At 59.9% G+C, this 19,943-nt stretch overlaps 2 protein-coding genes across 2 annotated transcripts; one reads left to right on the forward strand and one right to left on the reverse strand.

Moving 5' to 3' along the window:
- Window positions 1-2,900: 2,900 nt before the first annotated feature.
- Window positions 2,901-12,879, reverse strand: KAT7 (lysine acetyltransferase 7). The gene is made up of 15 exons (XM_068996503.1): window positions 12,659-12,879; window positions 11,148-11,295; window positions 10,491-10,667; window positions 10,116-10,355; window positions 9,555-9,637; window positions 9,246-9,335; window positions 8,587-8,685; window positions 8,339-8,449; window positions 7,252-7,443; window positions 6,955-7,044; window positions 6,475-6,615; window positions 5,985-6,078; window positions 5,701-5,847; window positions 5,003-5,109; window positions 2,901-4,464 (listed from the first exon to the last, which is right to left on the reverse strand). The coding sequence occupies exons 1-15, from the start codon at window positions 12,671-12,673 to the stop codon at window positions 4,363-4,365; spliced, it is 1,836 nt and encodes a 611-aa protein (XP_068852604.1). The 5' UTR covers window positions 12,674-12,879; the 3' UTR covers window positions 2,901-4,362.
- A 1,061-nt stretch (window positions 12,880-13,940) lies between these two features.
- Window positions 13,941-17,931, forward strand: SLC35B1 (solute carrier family 35 member B1). Its single transcript, XM_068996457.1, has 9 exons — window positions 13,941-14,131; window positions 14,399-14,502; window positions 14,574-14,704; window positions 15,360-15,390; window positions 15,628-15,785; window positions 16,118-16,244; window positions 16,754-16,860; window positions 17,185-17,338; window positions 17,567-17,931. Exons 1-9 carry the CDS (start codon window positions 13,953-13,955, stop codon window positions 17,617-17,619), a joined length of 1,044 nt encoding a protein of 347 aa, XP_068852558.1. The 5' UTR covers window positions 13,941-13,952; the 3' UTR covers window positions 17,620-17,931.
- Window positions 17,932-19,943: the final 2,012 nt, after the last annotated feature.

The following is a 19,943-nucleotide window of genomic DNA, read 5'->3' on the forward strand; positions in this document are numbered from 1 at the left end:
GATTTGCCGCTTCCCGAACCCGGCACCTTCCCCAGCTCATCCTGCGGGGGCTGCGGGCCCGGAACAGGGAGAGGAAGGGACACCAAAAATATCCCGTAATTACAGGGAAGGGGCTGGAGCCCGGCTCGGGCCCGGCCGGGGCAGCGGCGGCTCCAGGCTCTGCTCCTGTGGGATGGGCAGGGCAGAACATTTTGGGGAAGATCCTCGATGCCCTGAGCCCCAAAATCCCTGGAGTGGTTGCGGGGAATTCCTGGGGATGTCAGGGTAAGGAGAGAGCCCTGTGAGAGCCCTGGGCAGCCAAACCCCCCTGGCCTGGCCTGGGAGGTGCTTTTTTTTTAGGAAAAAACTCATCCTGAGGCCCTTTGTCTGCAAATTCCCATTCCTTCCTTCTCCCATGAATCCAGGATGGAGCCCAGGAGCCACAGCAGTGATTCCCCTGATCAGTTTGGGGTGAGGATCCTGAGCTGTCCCAGCACAGAACGCCTGGAGCCAGCAGGTTTGGATCTGGTCTGGCTGGGAGCATCCCCAGCACCTCCATCCATCCATCCATGGATCCACCCATGGATCCATCCATGGATCCATCCATCCCTCCCTCCATCCCTCCCCCCTCTGGAGTGACTCACAGGGAGCAGCAGCTCCCGGTGAATCACCAGGAAAACTTCCTGATCCAGCCGGATCCACGGGGAGAACTCCCCTGGAGAATCCCGGTGTCCAACCCAGGCCCTGCTCTGCCCAAAGCACGGCGGGGGGTCTGTGCAGAGCAGCCTTTCCCGGAGGATCGAGGAATCATGGAATGCTCACTGCGGTCTGGGATCACTTGCCCCGCTTTCTTTTGGGAACCTCCTCACTGGCCGAGCCGGAGACCCAAAAAAGTGGGGAAAAGAGTCCTCGACTTTGGATAAACCCCAACCAGGGGTGTGTTTTCCTCACCATTCCCACCCCGAATCCCAGCCCGGCACTGGGAGCAGCTGAAATTCCCTGTCCCAGCTGGAAGCAGGACCCGAAGCAGGGTGGGATCGTCGGGGCTCCCTCAGGGAAGGGGATGAGGAGGACACAGCCCATGGAATGTCCTGGGCTGGCAGGGAAGCGCAGGGATCATCCCGGCATAGGGGAAGGATGGCACTGGATGGGCTTTGGGGTCCTTCCAACCCAAACCAGGCTGGGATTCCATGGTTCCCTGAGAATTCCCTGATCCCACACCAACACCCTGCAGAGCTGGGAATGGTTCCAACACCCCAGGAGAGCACCGGAATTGTCCCTCTCCCCGTGGCCTTCCCACATCCCGAATATCCCTCGGTTTCTGCCCAGAAATCAGGGATAAATTCCCAGGAAAAGCCAACCCCGAGCTCCTGGGAGTTTCCTGCGGGTCTGGCAGTGCCTTTGCCCTGGGAAGCAGCACCCTCTGCTGCCCTTCCCGGCAATCCAGGTTCTGCTGGAAAACCTCGGGAAGGTTTTCCCTTGCTGACGTTCACCGGGGCTTCCCGGGAGTTTGGCTCGTGAGGGACTCGCTGGAATTGCCGAAAATCCCCGTTTTGCTGGGATCCTGCTCCTTCCCAGCTGCTCCAAGGTCAGGCTGGGGCTCCAGAGGCGGGAGAAGCTTCCTGCTCCCAGTTCCCTGCTCAGGTGGGGGAAAGGAACTGGGAGCCATAACTGGGAGAACTGGGAAGAGAAGGTGGTGATGAGGGGTTGGAATGAGTTTTCCAGAGAAAACGTGGATGCTCTGTCCCTGGAAGTGTCCAAGGATGGGGCTTGGGGCCACCTGGGACAGCGGAAGGTGTCCTGCCCACGGCAGGGGGTGGGAATGGCTGGGATCTCAGCTCCCTCCATCCCAAACCATCCCCTGACCTGTGATTCCAGAGCAGCCCCAAACTCGGGAATCTTCCAGCTCCCGAGCTCGCTGGGCACTGCGGGAAGGTGTCAGGTCCAGTTTGGCAGCTCCCGGGGGCTGAGCTCTCCTGCAGGAAAGCCGCAGGAGCCGTTGGGATCCGTGGTTTCCTGGGGATGTTTTCGTTTCCCTTTCCTGGCTCCCGTTTTCCTGCACCTCTGGTGGTTTCGGGGCCGCGTGGGCCGGGCCCGGGGAGGGCAGGAAAGGCCGAGTTAATTACAGGGAATGATCCCAAAAATAGAGCTGCTCTTCCCTGGCGCGGGAGCCAACGCGGAGAGGCCGTTCCAGGCCTTTCCATGGGTTTGGGACAGCAGGGGGGCAGCGCTGGTGGCACAGGGATCGTCCCCCATGGATTGGGGTGAGCTCCAAGGCATCGGGATCACAGCAGGACCAGCTGAGGTCACTGCAGGCATTTTGCTCCCCTTCCTTCCTGCTTCCCTCTGTTCCTTGCAGGAATATCAGCCCCTGTTCCCTCCCTGCAGATCCTCAGCCCAACCACATCCTGCCCCAAACCATTCCAGCAAAAGGGAGAAGCCAGCAGGAATCCCAGTGCTCGGCTGGGAGAGGGATCAGGAACCACGGAGCAGCTCCTGGAAATTCAGGGAGATCTCAGGGAATTTTCCTCCAGCAGCTTCCCCTCAGTGTAGGGAAAACTCGTCCCAATAACAGCCTCAGGTGGTGCCAGGTTTAGGATGGATATTGGGAACAATTTCTCCATGGAAAGGGGGAAAAACTCCACGTGGGGAAAATGCTTCTTGTCCCAATAACAGCCTCAGGTTGTGCCAGGGGAGGTTTAGGATGGGTATCAGGAAAAATTCCTTCATGGAAAGGGTTTAACGTACTGGAACGGCCCTGAGCAGGATACTTTGGGAAGACTCAACCCCAAGGCTGCTCCAGTCCCAATCCTAAAATCCCCAGGCCCAGGGATGGTTTCCAGAGGAGCCCCTGGGACACAGGGGAGCAGCTGCTCCTCCCTGGAGCTGCAGGAAAGCAGGGAGCCGAGGCTGGAGCAGGGAACATGCTTTTATTGAGGAGCAGGTACAGGAACAGCACATCCCACACGGCACGGGAACGGGGAGCAGGGGAACGGCCTCCCTCCCTCCCTCCCTGCTCCAGAGCCACTGCTGGGAGATCTCCCGGGAATCTGCAGCTCGGGACGAGCCAGGAGCAAGGACAGCAGGAGTCAGTAATGCCCACGAGGTCCACAGCGAGGACTGAGGGTCTGGGGGTGGTTTGGTTTTCCAGGAGAAAGGCAGGGAACCTGAGGAGCAGGAGGGAACTTTTCCAGTCAGGGTGGGGCAGTGGTTAACGGGGAACAGCTCCCACCTTCCCAGGAGCGCTTCATTTCACACCCTGTTCCATCAGGAACCACCGGGATCGAGGGAATCAGCACTGGGATCAGGGAATTCACCCCTGGGATCAGGGGATTCAGCGCTGGGATCAGGGGATTCAGCCCCTTCCCAGGACTGTCCCCTCTGTCAGTGACACTGGAGCCACACAGGCACTGGTGGCACGAGGACAGTGGTTTTACTGGGAAGCCATTCCGGGATATTTCTGCTGATGGGAAAGAGGAATCGAAGCTTTCACTGCTCTGCCAGGGAATCCATCCCTCCCTGGAGCACAGTAGCCCAGCAGCTCCTGGAATTGGTGCTGGGAGTTCCTGTGGCTCTTTGGAAAAGGCCAAAGTTTGGATTACTTCAGCCTGGAGAGGAAAAAACTCCAAAAAAAAAGGGACCTGCAATTCCAGGAAGGCTGCTCTGGGAAAAACATCTCCAGGGGGATACACTCAGCAGGTTGTTTATGTACAGGAACTCAGTAATTCCACGAGATACACACCAGGAAAAATGGGAATTCTAATCCAGAGGTGCTTCCAGCAGGGCTGTGGCGGCTCCAGGAGGGGTGACAGGAACACCCTGCTCCAGTGACTCCCTCAGGGGCAGGAGGTGCAATTCTGGCTGGACAACAGGAACTAAGAGGAGATCTGCTGGATCCTATGGAACACTGCTGGAAGAGGGGGATATTATCCCACTAAACCTATTTCAGACACGGAATGGGACAGGAGCAGTTCCAGATGCTGACGTCACTGGGAAAGCCAGGCCTGCCCCAGAGAAGCACTCCCAGACCTTGTCCAAGAGCCAGGAGTGGCCCTGGGACTCAGGGAAGCTGCAGGAGGGACAGGGGATGGTGGGACAGGCCCCTGGAGCAGGACAGCAGGGCTAGGGCCAGCAGGGCCAGGGACAGGGCCAGCAATCAGAGCTCCTCGGGCCACAGCTTCCTGGGGCTCCGAGACACTTCCAGTCCTCACGGCCTCACTGAGGCCGAAACATCCGAGTTCCTCAGAACTGTGGGGACACAGGGCCAGGCCAGGCCAGCCCGGGGCTGAGCTGCTCTGGGGACACTGCAGCAGCCAGTCACCACAGCACGGCACGACACGGATCCCTACGGCGCTTCTACGCTGGGGACGCTGGCGGGGACACTTAGGTGCCCTTGGGAGGGGTCCACTTCAGGCAGCTGGGATCCATGGTCTTGTTGCTGTTGGACCTCTTGGCCTCCTTGGCAATCCACTCATCAATCAGATCCTGGGGACAGCAGGGGAGGGGCAGAGTTATCCATGGGACAACACCGCAAAGGGGAGGGTGGCTCACCCATTAATCCCCCAAAACAACAGCAAAGTCACACCAAAATTAACTTCATCTTCTCCACAGTTTTATAGAAGCCCTTCAATCAAGCTCCAAAGGAATCCCAGGAAAGGGAAAACGTCTGGCACATCTGGGGATTGGTTTATCAGGGAGTCATGCAGGGATCCATCAATCCCGTTCACTCCATGCCAGGGAGGTTTAGGTGGGATTTTAGGGAAAAGTTCTTCATCCAGAGAGTGGTGGTGGGCACCAGAACAGGGAATGGGCACGGCCCCGAGGCTGCCAGAGCTCCGGGAGTGTTCGGACAACGCTCCCAGGGAGGCACAGGGTGGGATTTTGGGGTGTCTGTGCAGGGCAGGAGAGCTCACCCTGTTTTACTGGGAGATGAGAATGAACAGGCTGGAAAACCCGAGGAACCCCTGATCGCAGCAAGAACAAGGAAATGAAAGGAGACAGCCCCTGGAATGGGCAGGCTCACCTGTCTTTTGAGGACCAGGTGTTTGCCCTTCCAGTACTTGAGCATCTGCAGGGCCTGCAGGGTGCTCACGATGTCCACGGGGTTCACTGCAGTCTCCTGGCTGATCTCTGCAAGGCAGAGCCCGGGTCAGAGCCCAGCCCAGAGCCCCTGAAACAGCCCCAAACCCCGGGGGTCTCACCATGAGTTTTGTGTAAGGCCCTCAGAAACGTGGGACAGGACATTCCCTGCAGGGACTGAGCAGGCACAGCCAGGATTGCAGGGGCTGGGGGTGCTGGGTTTGGGATCTGTGTGACAAATCCTCTGAGAGAAGATGCAATCCTGCTTTTCCAGGGTACCTCACAGCCCCAGGAAATCCCACAGCCTCCCAGGTGCCACCAACAGAGAAGTGCCATCAAAATACGGCCAAATATTCTCAATATTGGCTGTTGGAACCATTTTTCTTGTTAAAATTAACATTCTAACCCACAGGTGGATGAAGCTTTTGGCTAAATCTTTTTTAAATTGTGTTTTTTTTCAAGAAGCAGCCAGTTCATCCTTCCAAAATGCTGCAAACTGGCCCATCTGTGCTGGTGGCAGGAGTGGGAAGGAGCCATTCCCAGCCACAGGAACATCCCATTAAATCTGGTGCTCCACAAACACCTGGGTGGGTGGGTCAGGCACAGGGATGTTCCCAAATCCCCCCCAGCTCCCAGACACACCTTTGATGGAGATCTCCTTGCCCTGGAAGTTGTGCAGGTAGCGCAGCAGAACCTCCTTCCAGTAGCTCCTGTAGCTGATCAGGCCCAGGTCGGACAGGGGACGTTCTGGGGAGCCAACCTTTTCTTCTACTTTCGACAGCAAATAGCCTAAAAAATTTTAAAAAACCCCTATTTAAACTACTCAGAAATGAGCCAGGACAGAAACTGCTCAAGCACCAGCAGCCAGGTGAGATGCCCTGGTGGAAGTGGAGGAATTTTGCCCTGGAATTTCCCTCCCCACTCACTGAAGTCGATGAGCATTTTGCCATAGCCTTGTCTCATGTACTGGGGCATGGTCAGGATGCAGGACACATTGTAGTTGAGGAAGGAATTCTTCTCCTGGAAACAAGAGCAGAGAGGAGGAGGGATAGAACTCAGAATTTTCATTCCTTTAACTGTTTTATTAAAAAAAGAAATCATGGTGACTAGTATTTATTTCAACGTATTTTTCTCTTCGTTCCTTCCCAATTTCTTCATCCCTGATGAAGACACCACTCTGCTTCCTGGCAACAACAATTCCATGGAGCTGGTTTGGTTTTTGCTGGGAATGAGAAATGATGGAGCAGCAAAGCCCCTGCAATCCCTCAGCAAACAGAACAATTCTTGCAGCTCAGCCTTGGAACTTTATCTGTTCTCAAAAGCAGCAAATCCTGAGACTGCAGAAGGGAGCCAGTGCTCATAAGGGGCTCCTAAATCCCATTTTAGTGAGGTGGATGATGAATGTTTTCCACTGACCTTGGAGAAATACCCGATCAGGTGGCAGCCAGTGTTGTCAGCCTCGGTCATGACGTAGAAGAGGAAGGGTTCAACATCATAATAAAGGGTTTTGTGGTCCAGGAAAAGCTTTGCCAGCAGACACAGGTTCTGACAGTAGATCTGGGGACAAAAAAAGAGATGCAGGCGTTGATTCCAGTGGGATATCCCAAATGTGGACAAAACCACCTGGGAAAGGACAAAAGAAATCTGAATCATCTGAGAAATGATGGGGAAACAGAGCAGCTGGGTCAGGAAACAATTCCATTGGTGATGGAAATGGATAAGCCTGGATTCCTGTGGGTGGGAATGTGGGAATGGATGTGATCTCCTTCTCTGGCTGCCCAGGGCAGGGGAGCAGGGCTTGGGTCTCTGTATTTTGTCTTTAAGGTCATCTCTGGCCCTGGGCAAAGCTCCTCCCAAATTCCAGCAGTGCAGCACTCCCCTCCTGGCCACACTCACCTTGTTCTTCTTCCCGTCCACCTCGAACACGGAGATGGAGCCCTTGCGGTAGATTTCATCACCGGGGGGGTGCTTCCAGACACACTTTGCCTGTGACAGGGACACAAAACGGGGCCGTCACCGCTGCTCCAGGGACAGCAGCAGCTCCAGCGTGCCAGGAAACCGCAGCCCCACCTCCCACAGCCGCACCGGCCACGGTTTCAGACGTTTACCAGCGCGGTGCCGGGCTGAGCCTGGCTGGGCACCCGGTGGCACCACAGAATTCCCGGCGGGAATGAGCCCCTCCCCGGGCCTCACCATGTGCCTGCGCAGGATGGTCTGGCTCTTCATGTACTTGAGGCAGAACTCGCACATGTAGAGGCGGCCGAGGCGCGCGTACTCCTCGGGGTAGGGCGAGTGGTACCACGTGTCCAGCTCGTAGCGCCCGAATGCGATGGTCTTGATCATGTTGCTGCCCTCGGTGATCTGCCCCTGCAGCCTCAGCTTCTCCTGCAGGAGCCAAAAAACTCACTGTAAGCACCTGGGGGAGAACTGGGATTTATTTTCCTGGAGGAAATCTGTTTCAAGTCTTCTAAATTCGTCTTTCATTAAATTCTTACGGCTCCTCGCCACTCCCGGTTCCTTTCCTGATCCATACGGACAGGACACAAGTGCTGTGAGGAGCAGTGAGGGAGCTGGGGGTGCTTATCCTGGAGAAAAGCATCAGGGGAGACCTCATCGCTCTCCACAACTCCTGACAGGAGGGTGCAGCCAGGGTGGGTCGGACTCTGCTCCCAGGGAACAACAGGACAGGAGGACACAGCCCCAGCTGTGCCAGGGGAGGCTTAGGCTGGACATGAGGAGGAATTTCTTCCCAGAAGGAGGGATTGGGAATTGGAAGGGGCTGCCCAGGGAGGTGTCACCATCCCTGGAGGTGTTTAAGGAAAGCCTGGATGTGGCATGTGGGGACAAGGTGGTGTCAGGTCATGGGCTGGACTCAATGATCTCACAGGGAAGCATCAGAGGATCTTTTGATCCCTCTCTGGAATGGGATGTGGCTTTGGGAAGCTCCTCAGGAGCCTCAGCAACACCAGGCTGTGAACTCAGCCACTGGCTATGGCCAAGGTGGCTTTTGTTGTCACCAGCCCTCAGCAGGGAAGCTGTCATTGTCCCCCTGGGAGCACCCCTGGAATGGCACTGCACATTCCTGAGCGCAGAGCTCAGCTCCAGCTGTGCCTCCAGCAATCCCTGCCGGTCACTGGCACTCATCCCCCACCCTGGGGTGGCTGTGCTGGCCTGCAGCTGCTCCCCAGCTCCCTGCTCTGCCTCACAGGTCCCACAGACCCCGGGAAGGGCCCCACTGCCCCAAAGGCTCGGCTGGGAGTGCCTCAGGGGTGGATCTCACCAGGTCCTCAGACGCCCGGGCCTGAGCCCTCCGGAACAGCTCCAGGTCGTACTCGCTGGTCAGGTTCTCCAGGAGAGGCTCCCTGGTGTTGCCGTAGGTCTGCCTGTGCTCCTGGAACAGCAAAGGACAGCACTTTGGCTGCTGGGCTGCTGCATCCTGCAGCTTTTCCAGCTGGGAATGCTGCAGGATGACTGGGAAAGCCAAATTCCCTCCTGGGGCGAATGAAAGGATCAAATTCCTGCTTTTACCATGTATTTCTCCTTCTGCTCCTTGCTCAGCCCCGAGTTCCTCTTCTTCCTGAGCTCAGCCACCTTCTCTTTGTACCGCAGCTGCCTCTCTGTGGGAGCCTGAAAGAAACCCAGGGTGGGACCCCTGAGAGGCTCCAGCCCCTCCAAACGCTGCCCTTCAGTTCCCACCCCAAGGAATTCCATCCTGGCTCCCATCCCAGGCTTGAACCAGACCCTCTGCTAATCACAGGGCGCTACAGGTGCGGCACAGGAACGCAGAGCAGGACGTTTCCCTTCCCACCACAGCCCCGTGCCACAGGACAGGCAGCACTCCCCATGGAATGCTCCGTGCTGGGCCAGAGCTCCCAGCTGACTCAGGGACCGGGAAATGTCACTGCCCTGGTTTGGTCAGAGGGAAATTGCAGTTTACAGCTCGGCAGGAATTCCCTCGTCCTGCACATCCGAGCACGGGGAAAGGATCATCCTGAGAGCACAGGCCAAGCCCAGTTCTGCTCTCCCTGCCTGCTCCAACCTCGTTTAAGGGATACAAGGGATTCCTTGCTGGAGCTGGCAGCTGGGCAGGGCCAGGACTGTCCCAGCAGCTTCTCTGGGATGTGCAGAAGGGAGCCCAGGTGAAATGGCCGTGCTGGGAGGCAGGAGCCGAGGCTGTCCCCGTTTACCTGGTGCCTGGTGGCGTGCCTGTTGTTGTCGTCCTGCCTGTGGGCCAACATCCGCTCCTCAATCTGCTTGTCCCGGCTCTGGGCTCGCACCTGGAGGCCAAAATTCCCCTGTCAGGACCTCCTGTCCCCCCTTTTCCCTTCCAGGTGAGCACGGTGAGCTGCACCTCGCAGCTCTGACACGCAGGTACTGCTGTGTCACAGACAAACGCACCCGTGTGAACTCTGCTCTCTGCTCACCGATTACAAGGCTCAGCATTTTGTCCTAAAAATCCCAAAGAGGGAGAAATCAGAAGGTAAAAAACTATTCACCTTGCACTCATCTGCCGAGAGGTTGTGGTAGAGAGGGCACCCCGAGATGGAAAAGTGGCGCTCGTGTTTCCCGGTCAGGTGTCCTGCAGAGGGTCAGAAAAACAACAGAACTTGTGACAAATGATCCCAAAGAAGTGGAAAGAGTCTGCCAGATGGGAAGATCCCTCACAGGAGCACGCTGTGGGGACAGGAGGAAACCTCCTGGTTTTAAAAAGAAGGAAAATCTTTCTCACACTAAGCCAAAGCAGCCAGGGATGGGAAGGCAATGATTTGGGACTGAAATCCTGTTTCTGGCAAAAAACAGCTCCCTGCCCACAAATCTGGGAATTTTTCTCCCACACCTGTGCTCACCCTCCAACTTGGTTCCTTATCCTGCCATCCTCCAAAACAGAAAACACCTCCAGGAATAACATCCCTGTACTTATGCTCCATACCCCTTTCTCCAGGCCCACCTCTCCCTGATACTCCTGATCCAAATTCAGCCCCTATTTTTAGGATCCAGCACCCAACCAAGCAGGAATAGGGGAGCAGGAGTGCCACGGCCATCGGAGCCGGGGTTACCGAGGGAGTTGCAGCCGGGAGTGGGACATTTCATGTTGAAGTTGTAGCTCTCGTGGAAGCGGCGGCGCTTGGGCCGGTGGGACAGGTCACTGCCCGAGTCCTTCATGGACATGTCCTTGGCGATGCTCTCGTCGTGGGACACGTTGGGGCTGGAGATGTCGATGTCGGACTCCGAGGACGGCGCGTTCCCGGTGGGGGTGCGGGGCGGGGACTCGTCGTGATCCGCCGCGTTTTTAGTGTCTGGGTGAGGGGCGGAGGGAACAGAGCTGTGGGGAAAGCTCCCGGGAACACCTCAGGGACCGCGTGGAGCCTCTCCCAGCCTCGGGAGCACTCTCGGAGCAGGGATTCCCCAGCCCTCCCTGCCCCTCCGGGTACCTCTGTCCGAGAAATCCACGGCCTGCTCGGTCTCGGAGCCGGAGGAGCGCGTCTGTCTCAGTGGGTATTTCTTGGGGGTGACAGGGGCTGGCTGCTGCTGGCTGCGCGTCACCCTCCGCGTGGAGTACACGGGCTCGTCCGGCCCGAACGCCGGCGGGTTCCGCACGGGGCTGGAGTCTGATCCCGTGGGAACACACAGTTACACCCCAGGAACCATGGGGACACCACAGTTACACCCCAGGAACCACGAGGACACCACAGGAACCACAGGGACATCACAGTTATATCCACAGGAACCACAGTTACACCACAGGAACTACAGGGATCCCCCTGCCCCACGCTGAGCAACACCTTGTGGCTCTGTCCTGCCTCTCTCACCAGGCTCTGGCCTTGCCAGATAAAATCTCTGGACGCTTGGAGCAATCTGGAGTAACACCAGCTTTCTCCAGGTTTAACAACTTAATTAACCCATAATTACCACCCAGCTCCCCTTTGGAAAAGCAAAGATCCCTTAGTTTAGATAAGAACTATCAGCATTTAGATAAGAACCCATAACCCTTGGGAACAGCGGGATTGCTTGCGGTGTGGGGCTGCATTTGGGGTCCTGGATGCGGGGCTGGAAGAGCCTTTCCCTGCTCTAAGGAGCCGAGCCCTCACCCTGGGAGCTCTGGCTGAGCCTGGCCGAGGAGCGGGTGACGCGGGCGGATCTCCGGGACGTGCCATCGCTCTCGGAGCTGTCCGTGTGCTCGGGATCCGTGGAGAAATCCGAGTCCTCTGTTCCATCCGAGCTGCTGCCCGCGTTCCGCTGCAACAGCACAATGCCACAGAGCGCTTGCGTTTAAATATTGTACTTGTATTGTCAAAAAAAACCACCCACCCACACAAAAAAGAGAGCGTATTTCATGTTGTCCATGTCGTCCCAGACACTCGGCTGGAAGGGTGCCCCGTGCACGGCCACGGGCTGGGCTTATCCCAAACCTGGGACTCTTTTTTCCCCCCTTCTTTCTGTGTCTCCTGCTCTGCCAGTGAGGAGGTTCCCAAAGGAAACGGGGACAGGTGATCCCAGCTGGCCAAAGGGATGTTCCTCACCACACAATGTCATTCCCAGTATATAAACTGGAGGAATTATCGGGAATTACCTCGAAGTAATCTGGAGCAATCTGGACGTGGGAAGGGGATTCTAGCATTGGTCAGCAATCGCTATTTTTTTCTCCTTTCCGTTATAATGGTTGTTTACCACTATTACAGCATTTTACTCCATTTCTCATCACTAAATCGTTCATACTTCAACCCATAAGCTTTATTTTGGTCCCCCCCCCCCATTCCAGGCTTGTGCTTAATTTCCAGGTGCGGTTAAACCGCAACACCGTGAGGGGACACCGGGGATCCGGTGGTGCCGGCAGGTGCCGGCGGAGGCTGGGGGGCGGCTGCGGGACCCCCGAGCGGGCAGGGCCGTGAGGGGGCGGCAATGGCGGCGGCCGTGAGGGGAGTGGGGGGGGGCGGCCCCGCGCCGGTGGCGGGAGCGCGGCCCCCGCGCCGCTTTGTTTTGCACCCAGCGGGGCCGCGCCGGCCCCAGCCAATCAGAGCGCGCGTGGGCGGAGCCGAAAGGGAGAACCCCCCAATGGAATCTCGTGCAGCAGAGCGGCGGACCCCCACCGAGGGTGATTGACAGCGGCCCGCAGCCAATCAGCGCGAGGCTTGCTCCCACGGCAACGCCAACCGGGGGGGGGGGAGCGCGGCGCGATGGGGGAAGGGAGAAATAAGGCTCGCGCGGGGAGGTGACCGTTGGGGGCGGGGATGGGCAGCAGCAAGAGCCAATCGGAAGCCAGCCGGGCATGGAGACGCGGCCAATAGACGGCCACCGTCCTAAGCGCGTGTCCAATCAGAAACGCGAAGGGGCGGGCCCCGCTGCGGGCGCGGGGGAGGGGAAACGGTAGCCGTTGGGGCGATGAGTGACAGGCAGAGCGGCCAATCAGCGCGCGGCGTGCCTGTGTGGAAGCCAATCAGAGCGCGCGGGAGGCGGGCGCTGGGGGCTCCAGGCCGCTATTTTCCCCCCAGTTTTGTACCCGGGAGAGGCAGCGGAGGGGCTGAGGAAGGGTAAAAAGCAGCGGCCCGAGCCCGCCGCCCCCCCCCGCCGGCCGCCTCCCCCGTTTCCCGGCCGTGCTCACCTTCCTGCGCTGCATCCTGGGCGGGGGCAGCGAGGTTGCCTGGTCCCCGGCGCCCGCGGCCCGAGAAGCGGCGGTGGCCGCCGCGGTGTTGGCGCTGGCGGGCTCCGTGGTGGCAGCCGTGTCCCCCGCTCTGCGGCACGTCTGCTCCGGCGGCGCCAGCCCCGCTCCCGCCGCCGCCCGCCGCCGTTCGCTGCTCGGTCCCTCACGCTTCCGCCGGGCCGCGGCCCACACCCCCCGTCACGTGACCGCGCGCCATCTTGGAGCCGGGCAGGCGCCGCCGGCGGAGGAGCCGCGTCCGCCACGTTTGGCCCGGGCGGGGCCGCTGTGAGGGCGGCTGTGGGGCCGCTGTGGGGCGGCTGTCCTCGATAAGGGCGTGAGGCCGGCGGAGCGCCGTGCCGGTGCTGTCGGGGCCGCCGTGCTGGGTGCGGGCAGGGTCGGGCTGAGGCGGAGGAGCCCGGGGTGTTACCGGCCCTCAGCGCCTTCCCGGGGGTGTGCAAGGCTCCCAGCCGGAATTGTGAGTGCTGGAATTGCGGTGGTGCTCCAGAGCTCCCTCGTGGAGTGAGAGCTTGGGAATTGCAGCACCGGCAGCTCCTCCGTGGAGCCTGTGGAGAGCAGTGCCTTGGAGGGGGGATGTGACAGGCAGGAGGCAGCCCCGGGACTGGGAATCGTGTTGGAATTCCCGTGAGGATGAGAGGAACTGTGAAGGACAAAGTGCCATGGAGGGGGTTCATCCCTCCCTGGCCAAAGCACTTTCCTGACTCGCTGCGCGGCCCCGCCGAGCCCGGGAGCCTCCCAGAGGCGCCGCTTGGAGCAGCGGGAGCGACTGAACCGGGCTTTAGGAGGGGCGGACCCGGTCCCGGTCCAGGTCCCGGTCGTGGTGGCGGCCAGGACCCGGCACCGCCGCCCGGGACCGGGGAAGGACCCCGGAAAGCGCCGCCGGGAGTGGGCGGAGCCTCCTGGCCGGGATCACCAATCAGAGCCCGTTCCTGGATCCCGCCCCCTCAACGCCGCCAATCGCTGCGCTCCACATCGGGCGCCGCTCTCGCGCGCGCCGTGCATTGAGAAGGCCCCCAAGGCGGAGGTGCCCCACGCACTGCCTGCGCCGCGCGGCGCCCCGCCGCTACGATCGCGGCCGAATCGCGGCGGGCGCGGCCCCGGGGAGGGTTCGGGGGTCGCGGCGCGGAGCCCCCGCCCGGCCCCGCGCTGTTCTCAGCGCCTCCCGCCCGCCTTTCCCCCCGCGGCCGTTCCGGCAGCGCGGCGGGCGGCGCGGGGCGGGGCGGGCGCGGCGGGGCCGATGAGGCCGCCCGGGGCGCCGCGGGATGTGGCGCTGGAGGTGCCGCCCGCGCTGAGCGGCCCCGCCGCCACCATGGGAGCGAGCGCGGCCGCGGGGCTGCCCGAGCGCCTCCGCCTGCCCGTCTGCTTCCTCGGCGTGTTCGCCTGCTACTTCTACTATGGCATCCTGCAGGAGAGCATGTGAGCCGCGCCGCACCGGGGACACCGGGACGGAGCGGGGCACGGGACGGGGAGACCGGCGAGGGACGCGGGGCTGGGGGGACACCCGGGGCTGGGGGGACACCCGGGGCTGGGGGCCCTGGAGAGGAGGGACTGGGGCAGACGCGGGCAGCGGGACCCGGCTGGGTCGCGCCGCTCCTTGCCCGTGGCCCCGGCTCTCTCGCCGCTCTCTCGCCGCTCTCACCGGTGCCCGTCCTGCTCTCTCTGTCCCCGGTGTCCGTCCCGCAGCACCCGAGGCCGCTACGGGGAGGGCGCGAAGCAGGAGAAGTTCAAGTACGCGCTGACCCTCGTGTTCATCCAGTGCGTGATCAACGCCGCCTTCGCCAAGCTCCGTAAGTCCGGGATGCCCGGGACGGCGGTGGCCGGGCCCGGGGCCGCTCCTGAGCCGCCGCTGTCCCCGCAGTGATCCGGTTCGTGGACGCGGCGCGGCCGGACCGCACGCGGGGGTGGCTGTACGGGGCCTGCTCCCTGTCCTACCTGGGCGCCATGGTGTCCAGCAACTCCGCGCTGCAGTTCGTGAGTTACCCCACACAGGTGGGTCCGGGCAGCCGCTGCGGGGGGACACGGGGGACACTGACCCCGGCCCTGACCCTGGCACGGGCCCCGGCCTTGACCCCGGCCCTGACCCCGGCACTGACCCCGGCCCTGACCCTGGCACGGGCCCCGGCCTTGACCCCGGCCCTGACCACAGCCCTGGCTCCAGCCCTGACCCCGGCCCTGACCCCAGCCCTGACCCCGGCACTGACCGTGGCCCTGACCCCGGCACTGACCCCGGCACTGACCGTGGCACTGGCCCCGGCGCTGACCCCAGCACTGACCCTGACACTGACCCCAGCCCTGGCCCTGGCCCTGACCCCGGCCCTGACCCCAGCACCGACCCTGGCCCTGACCCCAGCACTGACCCCGGCCCTGACCCCAGCACCGACCCCAGCCCTGACCCCAGCACTCGTTCTCCTGGGGTCCCTTTTGTGTCACGGTCACTGCTGGAGCTGGAGGGAGGGGCTGAGAGAGCTTGGAAAAGGGAGAGAAATGGCCCAGAAATGCTGGGAGTTGGGTGATTGGGAGGGAATTTGGGTGATTCCCCTTGAGGCGGGTGCTGAGCTCTCGCTGCTCAGTCTCAGTGGCCCCGGGGGATGTTCTGGGTCTCGTTTTGGGATGTGGATTATTAACACCCATCCTTCCTTCCCAGGTCCTGGGCAAGTCTTGTAAGCCCATCCCAGGTAGGAGAATTCCCCATTTTCTGTGCGTTTGTGTGGATTTCTGTGCCTCCAGCAGCCCCTCACCTGTCAGAGCCACCTCAGCTCTGCCTAGGGCTGGGCCGGGTTTGATTCCAGGGAGGGGTTTGGGGAGCACTCGGTGATGTTCCTTCTCTGCAGCCGTGATTTGGGAATGACTTGGTAGGGGCTTAATGCCCCCGAGGGGTTCCAGGGGCCGTTTTTGATGTCCCCTCTCCCCAGTGATGCTGCTGGGGGTGACCCTGCTGCGGAAGAGGTACCCCCCAGCCAAGTACCTGTGCGTGCTGCTCATCGTGGCGGGGGTGGCCCTGTTCCTCTACAAGCCCAAGAAGGGGACGGGGGACACCGAGCACGTCTTTGGCTACGGGGAGCTGCTGCTGGTGAGTGCAGGGACCCGCCAGGGCCGGGCCTCGGAGTGGGGGGTTACAGCTGGTAGGAACCCCAGGGTCTCAGGTGGGATTTCCCCTTCACCTGGGATAAATTCTGGGCTCCCAGGTGGGATTCACCCTCACCTGGGATGGATCCCAGGGTCTCAGCTGTGCCTTGAAGGTGTGGCAGGACAGCTGGGGGCAAGGGCAGCCTTCCTGCGCTCTGCACGCCCTCCCAGCGCCGTTAGCAGCCCCTGCTAATAACCCCTGTAAGAACGGGGGGCAGTAGGGTTTTCCCTGGGGAGAAGCAGCGGGCCCTGAGGGTTTGTGCTGTCTGTGCCCAGCTGCTGTCGCTGACCCTGGACGGGCTCACGGGGGTGTCCCAGGACCACATGAGGGCTCACTACCAGACAGGCTCCAACCACATGATGCTCAACGTCAACCTCTGGTCCACGCTGTTCCTGGGGGCAGGTAAGGAACGCAGGGATGGATCCCAGGGAACGGTCACGCCCTGCCCTGGGCCGGCCCCGGTGCCAAAAGCGTGCCTGGGGCACTTTGGAATTTGTTTTGTTTGGGATTTTTTGAGTTTTTTGTTTGTGGCCCAGCCCCTGGGCTCTCCCCCTGAGGGTCCCAGAGCAGCTCCTGCTCCATCTGGGAGCAGAAACCGGAGCCCAGGCGGGGCTGGGGGCTGCCCCTGCCCACGGCACTGGGTGAGCTCTGAGGTCCCTCCCAGCCCAAACCATTCCAGGAGCAGGCAGCAGTGCTCCTGATTAACTGCTGGGGACTGTTCTGCTGGAATTTGATCCCGGTTAATGATCTTTCTTTCATTGATTAACCAGGAGGGCGACTGCTTCTCCTGCTGGTGTTTCCTCCTGTTGTTTGTGGAGCTCACTCCCTGTTTTCAGGGGTTCTGAGCCCAACCTGACCCCACGTGGGCCAGGAATCCTCAGCCAGGCCGCTCATCCCGGGCTGTTTTCCAGGGATCCTGTTCACAGGGGAGCTCTGGGAGTTCCTGAGTTTTACGGAGCGTTATCCCAGCATCATCTCCAACATCCTCCTCTTCGGGCTCACCAGCGCCCTGGGCCAGGTCAGTGCCCTGGGCTGGGGCCGTCCCACGGGGTCAGGGACAGGATTTTGGGTGGGATTTCCTTCCCTGGGAGGGAGTGGGGTGGAATTCCCAGAGAAGCTGTGGCTGCTCCATCCCTGGGAGCGTCCAAGGCCGGGTTGGAGCACCTGGGATAGGGGAAGCTGTCCCTGGATGAGCTTCGAGGCCCCTCCAGCCCATGCCAGGATGCCATAAACCCACTTCAGCCCACGAATAATCAGGATTCGAAGCAAGATCCCTTGGGATTTTCCCCTGGCTCCCTGTCCTGGCCATGGCAGTGACAGGGCTCTGTGTCTGCTGGGGCAGAGCTTCATCTTCATGACCGTGGTGTACTTCGGGCCCCTGACCTGCTCCATCATCACCACCACCCGCAAGTTCTTCACCATCCTGGCCTCCGTGGTGCTCTTCGCCAACCCCATCAGCCCCATGCAGTGGGTGGGCACCATCCTGGTGTTCCTGGGTGAGTTTGGGAAGCGAATCCACGGGATCCTTCCCCTGGGAACTCCTCAAACCCGTTGGAACGGGACAAGGGCGCTCTGGAGGGAGTGTGGGACCAGCAGATCCATTTGCTCCTTTCCCCCTCCCTCATTCCATGGGGGAATTTGGGGATGTTAAGCTGATTTTGCCCCAAATTCCCGGCTTTCTGCTGGATTGAAGGACACAAATTTTGTGTTTTGTCTCCCCCCAGGCCTTGGACTCGATGCCAAATTCGGGAAGGGGGTGAAGAAGACGTCGCATTGAGGTTGATCGCTCGATCCCCGCAGTTGGAATGAACTTTTAATTTATTGTCTTGTACCTCAGAATCTGGCGTGGAACTGGACTCAGGACAGCGAATCAGAAGGAGACTGTGTGGAATTTATGTCTGGCTTTGGTTTGGTTTGTTTTTTTTTTTAATTCTAAATCGTCTCTGAAATGTAATCCTTCCGTTTGAGGTGTAATTCAGCTTTTTTGTGTAATCAGAGCTGCCCCCCGGAGCCCAGCAGCAGGAGCAGATCCTTGCCTTAACAGGAAAACACAAATCCTTCCTATCTTTATTAAAGAAAACAGATAATGGCCACTCTTCCCGGGCTTTCTTTGGGGATTTGGCTGATCTCAGGGGGACCCAGCTCTGCTCTCCAGGGAGGGAGAGGAATGATCCTGGTTTTTGGGGTGATCCCAGGGTTAAAGCCTTGTTGGAGACACCCCCCTCTGGTTGTGGGGTTTTCCAGAGGCTTGGAGCAGCTGCTTGGATTTTCTCCCACTGGGATGTGTGAGTGGAAATCCTGGATGTGCCTCACCCTGCTCTGGCTCCCAGGAAATGAGAGTTCCCCAAACCTGGGGCAGCTCTGGGGCTGAACCCCCCGGATCTGCCGGAACAGCTCCTGTCCCATCCATGGGATCCCCCAGGAGACTCCAGGGCAGTCCCAGGAGGGGTTCCCAGAGCAGCTCTGGCATTTCTCCCGGACAGGAGCAGCTCCTGTGGCTGCCGGGGTTCCTGACTCCTCCTGAGGAGCCTTTGGGGTGCTCCTGGCTGGATCCAGGTGTCCCTTTGGATGAACCCCAAAGGAACCGGGGTGGGATTCAGTGAATTTCCATCCTCTGCTGCTTTTTCTCCTCCAAGGCCCTTTGGGAGAGGGAAGATTCTGTTCCCTGGGTTTTGGGCTTTGCTCCTTTTTCACAACCAGAGGCAGGGCTTGGATTTGGGGGGAATGTCAGGAAACTCCTCCCATCCCCAGGGAAGGGCCCAGGGATGCCCAAAGTGCTGCCAGAACATCCAGGGGAGGGCAAAGGGATCTCAGTTCCTGCTGTTGGGTTTATTCCCAGTGGGAAGTGACCAAGGGAGCCCCATCCAGGCCAGGCCAGGCCTTGGAGCAGCCTGGGGTTGGGAGGTGTCCCAGGGTGGCACTGGATGGGATTTAAGGTCCCTTCCAGCCCCACCCATTCCACGGTCAGTGTGAGTGCACCTGGGAGCAGCCCAGAATTCCCAAGGAACAAATCCCAGGATCTCCACAGCACTCTGGGCTTCACCGGCTCTGGTTCAGTCCCGTCTTGGATCAGACCTTCTCCAGTTCATGGGATGCAAATCCAGGTAAATCAAAGATTTTTGGGGTTTTTTCCAGCCCTGGGAGCTCCCCCTGCCTGTGCAGTTTTGGGGTAAGGAGGATTCCCAGCAGGAATTTTGGGGCAGACGTTCTCCTCTCTCCCAGCTTTTGCTGGCTCCAGAGCCCAGCCTGAGCCCGCTCCGGCCTCCGTTACCGGCAGGGGGAACTCTGCCTTCAACCATTCCCAACAAACACCGGGAGAAACCCAGCAAAAGCAGCTCCTGTGTGATCCTTGCTCGAGCTGCGCTGCTGGAGCCAAACCGAGGTGCAAATCCAGCTTTTCTTCATTCCCCTCCCATTTTTCTCCATTTTTATCGTGTTTAATCCTTCCCGGCCACCAGCAGAGCCCCCCTGGAGCTGAGTTTGGAGCTGAAATCATCCCCCTGCTCCTCCCAGACAGCTCCGAGCTCACCAGCAGCTGCTCCCCGCTCAGCACCACCCCTGGCACCTCGCATGGAAAACAATCCCGCTGGAATTCTCCCAGGAAGCTCTGTCAGCTCCGGGAATTTCTGGGGGGGGATCAGAACCGAGCCCGCAGCGCGGCAGCTGCTCCGGGAGGGGCTGGGGAGGGGAGGTTGGACTGCGGAGCCGAGCCCTGGCACCCACCGGGGGCACTTTGGCAGCTCTGCTCCCTCTCCTTTCATCTTCCCTGCTTCTGCCGGCTCCTCCTGCAGCTCCAGCAGCAGATGGTTAAAAAAAAGCCCCAAATGTTTGGAGAGGGGAGGTGGATGGGACTGGATTTTTGGATGTTTTGCAGGGATGGAGATGATTCTGTAAGGGATCATTTTCTGCTCGCGGGGGAGCAAAGATGGAAAAGGAATTGTTGTTGCTCCCTTGGAATCTCGGTATTCCTCTGAAATACCTCGAGGATGTTTTGGGGGCAGCAAGGGAAGGGTTCCATGCTGGTGAATGATTCGATGATTTAATGATTGGCTTTCCTGCAGGTTTGCTTTGATTGTCCCCACATCGAATCAAATGTCGGGA

This window comes from Aphelocoma coerulescens, chromosome 27 (assembly GCF_041296385.1).
Source record: "Aphelocoma coerulescens isolate FSJ_1873_10779 chromosome 27, UR_Acoe_1.0, whole genome shotgun sequence".
In the NCBI taxonomy this organism is placed as follows: domain Eukaryota; kingdom Metazoa; phylum Chordata; class Aves; order Passeriformes; family Corvidae; genus Aphelocoma; species Aphelocoma coerulescens.